General features: G+C 40.4%; 1 protein-coding gene across 1 annotated transcript in view; it reads right to left on the bottom strand.

Moving 5' to 3' along the window:
• Nucleotides 1-1,754: 1,754 nt before the first annotated feature.
• Nucleotides 1,755-6,000, bottom strand: part of LOC122932356 (sialic acid-binding Ig-like lectin 14) — a 150,846-nt gene continuing 146,600 nt past the window's right edge. Inside the window, exon 9 of the mRNA XM_044286725.1 lies at nucleotides 1,755-2,340. Coding sequence (XP_044142660.1) covers nucleotides 2,158-2,340 — 183 coding nt within the window. The 3' untranslated portion in view covers nucleotides 1,755-2,157. The remainder of the gene's footprint in view (nucleotides 2,341-6,000) is intronic.

The following is a 6,000-nucleotide window of genomic DNA, read 5'->3' as shown; positions in this document are numbered from 1 at the left end:
AGGTCGCAGACTGGCACGGTGAGTGAGAGGCAGCACACTGCCTGCATGGCCGGGCTTATCATAAGCCGGGACATGCAGGCAGCCGCCTGCGACATTTGGGACCTATGCAGCTGCAGGAGTGAGCTGGCACAGTGGGCCCCCCAGGAGCAGTGGGCCCCAGACCCACCCACACTTCAGCAGCTCACCTCGCAGCTTGCTATCCTTGTACGTGCCGCTCCAAGTCTGCGACTCCGCCTCCTCCACTTCCGGCGAACCACCTCCCAGACTGCCTCTCTACCTCCGCCCTCCGGCTCCGACTGCCCTCTATCACAGCACCACGCCCGGCCCACTCGCCACATTAATTTTATTTTTATTTTTTTAATCCTCAGTCGGCGGCGGGCCCCCAGTGGCGTAGGGCCCCATAGCCATTCCTATGGCTGCTATGGCGATCCCTACACCACTGCAAGTAAATATACAGGAAAGAATGTTTCCTAACAATTTTTCCTCCATTGAAAAAGTGATTTTATCTTCGGTTTTGTGCGTATTATTGTCAGGCTGTAAAAGTGGCGCACTAGTCGGACAACATGGTTCCCAGCAGCGACCTGGGAGTCCAAGATGCATCCAGACATCCTCCCCATGCTGTTCCCAAACCATTTCGGTGGTGTTTCCATCAATTTTTGACCTTTTCCTATGAACCAGAGGGGTGCCTGGATTAATGCTCGGGTTCTCCCATTGACTTTCATTATACTTGGGTGCTCGGTATAGCACCCGAGCATCCCGATGTGTTTGGTCAGAGCACCCAAGCACTTTGGTGCTTGATCAACACTACTTCCCAACATTTTGCCACCATCTATGATATTTAAATTAATGTACAAATTGGGGGCTTATAGAAAACCCCACAACGCCCCTCTCACACCCAGGCACACAGTAGCACTAACTACACTTACAGCAGAAAAACTAACAAAAAACACTCATACATTTAAAATGGAGCTTAATGGGCTCATTCCAGACCACAAGTCAAAGATGTATCTTTAATATAATAAAAATGTACAATACTTAGATTACAAAAAATGAAAATAATTAATAGACATACATAGAGGTGCAGAAACAGTTATAAAGATAAAATCATAAAAGCAAAAAGTCTCTTTATATTTAACGAATTGCTTGGTAAGAGTCTGTTCAGGTCCCGGGGATAGGAGAATGTGGAACACAACCTGATGTCAATCAGATCCCCAAATTGTGTCCCAGAAATATCCAAAATCTCTCATTTTTATTACAATTTGTCAGAGGGTGGAGCTAAGAGGGGTCTTCCTCCCATTCTTGGCCCCTGCCTTCTAGGACGGCAGTCATTACACATCCATACTGCACCTCTCTCATTCAGGTGGCAGATGTAAGATGTCAATAAAGTTATTATTGGTTTCTTTTTGGGTATCACAAACATTTAACTCCTGAGATGTCATGGTTAATTGCAGCTATAGTATCTAAGGGGTCAATTACTGGGAGCGCCTGCCCCAATGAATGGACAGTGCCCCAAAACGCGATCACAGGAGCTTTCCGAAGGCTCCCAGGACTACCCTGTGGCAGGGCTTAATAGGAGCACAGAGATGTTACCATAGACTGCAATAGGAAACCAATGGGGTCATTTATCAGACTGCTGTAAAGTAGAACCGGCTTAATTGCCCTTAGCAACCAATCAGATTCCACCTTTTATTTTTGGCAGCTCCTTTGGAAAATGAAAGGTGGAATCTGATTGGTCGTTATGAGCAACTAAGCCAGTTCTACTTTACACCAGTTTGATAAATGACCCCACAAGTTTACGGTAGAAGCATTGTAACAAACACATTTTTTATTTCCCAAGGGGACTAAATATAAACTTTAAAAAAGAAAGAAAAAAGAAAGCATAAAAAATAAATAATAAATTGAAAAAAATAATAATAATAATTAAGATTCAAGCCTCTTTCCTCATTTTACCTATGAAAACATGTAATGTGTGAATGTCATAAATATGAAATCCGTAAACAATGGTGGAATTGCAGTTTTTTATGACCCCACCACATTCATATTTTTTTCCCAGCTTCCAACTGCATTGCATGGATTGTTGCATGACTTTATTAGAAAGTACAAATTATCTCATAAATAAAAGATGCCCTGCAAACAGAAAAGTCCCCAAATCCAGTTTTATTGTGTTCTCCTTATTTCGGAGTATTCTACCTCCATGTCATCAGGAACGACCTCCTTAGGTTTCACTGTGGAAAATGTAATGCTTGCATAATGCACATCATCCTGATTCACATTCTCCGAGCCATCTCCTTCAGGGGTTTGAAGATCGTCTTGTAGGGTCCCTTCTGGTGGACTATCATTCTAGATCGGGTCAAAGGAGCCAAAGAAAATTATTTACCTCAGAGATATCAAAACGTTTGTCTATCTATCAATTTCAACCCATTGTATAACCATCTAGTAGTCAGCATTATACCTGTTATACTGTTGTGTATGGAGGTAGGTGTTTATTTTGTATGTATAAGGCTACATGCACACGACTGTATGTGTTTTGCAGTCCGCAAATTGCAGATCCGCAAAAAAAAACGGATGACATCCGTATGCCATCCGTTTTTATTTGCGGATCCATTGTGACAATTCCTAAAACAGACAAGAATAGGACATGTTCAATTTTTTTTGTGGGGTTGCAGAAGAGAAATTTCTATAAGGTTTTTCAGCATTGACTTAGCATTGACTTAGCATCAACTTAGCATCAACTTAGCATTGAGCTCCATATCCCAATGGTTAAGGTTCTGGTCCTTAATGTAGAAGGTTGTGAGTTCAAATCCATACAGAAATTTTTTAAAAAGTAGAGGCAAACTAAAACTTAAATACACAGGGTGTTCCCAACAGTGAAAATTTTGATTTTCTTGAGAAAAAAAATTAACAAAATGTAAAATATGATCAAATAACCACCGTATTAACCTACACCAACCATTTTAACTTGTGTAACCAGTATTTTTAAAATGTTGGGGAATTGAACTCGCAACCTTCTACATTACAGGTAAAAACCGTACCCACTGGGCTATAGAGTTCAATGCTAAGTCACTGCTGAGAAACCTCGTAGAAGAAAACTTCTATGAGTTTTTTTTTTAGCAAAAACATAGCATTGAGCTCTACAGCCCAGTGGTTAGTGGTTCATTGAAATGAATGGGTCTGCATCCTATAAAGACAGAACGGACACGGAAACAAAAATGTGCATGCAGCCTAATGCAGTATTATATCAGTTAGACTGCATTTGAAAAGTCCAGATCCTTTCACTTTTTTCACATTTTTTCTATGTTGCAGTCTTGTGTTAATAAAAAAAAGTTCTCCCCCTATACTTCGGAACAAGCCATCCCATAGAAGTGAATGGAAGGCTTCTTGTAATTACACTGCTCATCACTGCAATGTCAATAGTGAGCAGGTAAGCAATGAAGGGAAGGCTGAGGTGACATGGAGAACGGCCTTCTCTTCAACCATCTGATCAGGTGTCAGACCCCCGCTGATCCAATATCGATTACATATCCTGAGGATAGGTCATCAATATAAATATCTCAGAAAACCCCTTTAATACCTCATAATGAGAAAGTGAAAACAGGTGGAAAATTTGTATCACTTACTGTACACCTGAAAAATGGCGTCAAAAAGTTACAAAGTAGTTTTTACTCCGCCCTTGCCACTTTTCCAAAGGGGTCATGGCCAGCAGCCTCAACAATTTTTGTTCATTTATGTAAGTTTTCTGGCACAAATGAAGCCAGAAATCTAAAGCTGCTCTGAGCTGTTGCAGATTTCTGTTTAAGCGCATGGACTGCCAGAGGATGTGCCTAGTTTATGGCAAGGCTGTGCCTCATCATAAATGTGGTTTTAGACAAAATGTGGCCCTGGGCAAAATTAAAAGTGGGACCCCAAATGTTCTAATAATGTTCTAACAACACAGTTACATTTTGTCGATTCCAGCCCTCCCTCACAGATTTACAACCCGTAAAGCTCCTCACACAGTTCTTCACCCTCATGGCCCCAGAATATGCCACATGCCCCCTCCACTCACAGCAATGAGTTCCCCTTACCCATGGCATCTGAGAGTGTTCAAAACCATAAGCGAGGGATGCCTCTTCAAGCGCGCTTTCCCCCAGAGGAGATTAGGGAAAGCACCCTGTTCTAAAAATGACTCACAGCCTGTACTAGGCTTATAGGCTCAATTTTAGTATATCCCAGTTGAGGCCACTAGATGGCAGCACTGAACTGTGATAAACTGATTTCTATACAGACTAATGAAGCAAAAAAAGTTGTGAAAATATAAAAAAAACATAAAAATTTAAATCACCCCATTCCCCAAAATAAAAAGAAACAAAAATCTCCGTGGACATAACTAAAAAGTTATGATGGTCAGAATATTGTGATGAAAAGATTTTTTTTTTTACTAAGCGAGTCCTGATGAGGCTCAGCTTGCTGCAGTGAGCGGGCCTATAGAGGTCCTGAGTGGTGGGGCTGTTAGGGTTGCCACCTTTCCAAACTAAAAATACTGCTAAGTTAAAAAGATTAATGTCGGTTAATACGGGTGTTATTTGATCATATTTTACATTTTGCTAAATTTTTTTTAAATAAAATCTAATTTGTCACTGTTGGGGACACCCTGTGTATTTAAGTTTCATTTAGCCTCTATTTTTAAAATGTTTCTGTGGGGATTCAAACTCACAACCTTCTACGTAAAGGTCAAAAACCCTAACCACTGGGCTGTAGAGCTCAGCAGTGACTTAGCATTGAACTCTATAGCCAAGTGGTTAAGGTTTTTACCTGTAATGTAGAAGGTTGCGAGTTCAAATCTCCACAGAAACATTTTAAAAATACTGGTTACACAAGTTAAAATGGTTGGTGTAGGTTAATACGGGAGTTATCTGATTTTACGTTTTGTTCCATTTTTTTTCTCAACAAAATCTAAATTTTCACTGTTGGGAACACCCTGTGTATTTAAGTTTTAGTTAGCCTCTATTTTTATAAAAATTCTGTGGGGATTTGAACTCACAACCTTCTACATTAAGGACCAGAACCTTAACCACTGGGATATGGAGCTCAATGCTAAGTAAATGCTGAAAAACCTCATAGAAATTTTTCTTCTGTTAAAAACAGCATAAACTTTTCGCTTGCATTATACAATAGAAACTTCTATGAGGTTTTTTAGCAGTAACTGAGCAATGAGCTATATAGCTGAGTGGTTAAGGTTATTACCTGAAATGTAGTAAGTTGTGAGTTCAATTCCCAATAGAAGTGTTTTAAAAATACTGGTTACACAAGTTGAAAAGGTTGGTATAAGCTAATATGGGTGTTGTTTGATCATATTTTACGTTTTGCTCCATTTTATTCTCAATAAAATAAAATATTTTACTGTTGAGACGTTTTTCAGCACAGACTTAGCATTGAGCTCTATAGCCCAGTTGTTGAGGAGGTTCTTGCACTTAATGTACAAGGTTGTGAGTTCAAATCCCCAGATAAATATTTCAAAAATCTAAATTAGATTTATATACATATAATTACAATACTTGGGAATACCCCTTTCATGTTTATAACACTAACTGCATATATGGAGTAGGAGCAGGGACTCCTAAACTGGGAAATTCCCCACTCTGGAATCCCAACTGTTCAACCTTCTGCGATCGGGACTGAAGCAGGGGGGCCCTTGAAGGATCGAGGCCCTCAGCAATTGTCCAGTTTGCCAGCCCGGGGTGCATCCGCTGACAGTGCAGGGAATATCAAGACTGGGGCAAAAAGCACCTATGTTCCCAGAATGTTAGAAATCTTTGCTAATTTATTAAGAAGGAAAAATTAAAATCTTGCATTGACAAAAGTATTCAGAACTTAGTTGAAGCATTGATTCCAGCCTCCAGTTTTCTTGGGGATGATTCCACAAAGTCAGCACACCTGGATTTGGAAATGTTCTGCTTTGTCAGGGTGGATGGGGGGCCGTTGGTGGACAGCCATTTTCAGGTCTCTCCACAGATGTACCAT

This window comes from Bufo gargarizans, chromosome 1 (assembly GCF_014858855.1).
Source record: "Bufo gargarizans isolate SCDJY-AF-19 chromosome 1, ASM1485885v1, whole genome shotgun sequence".
NCBI classification, from domain to species: domain Eukaryota; kingdom Metazoa; phylum Chordata; class Amphibia; order Anura; family Bufonidae; genus Bufo; species Bufo gargarizans.
The sequence above is the reverse complement of the archived record's forward strand: the minus strand, read 5'-3'. Positions and strand labels throughout refer to the sequence as shown.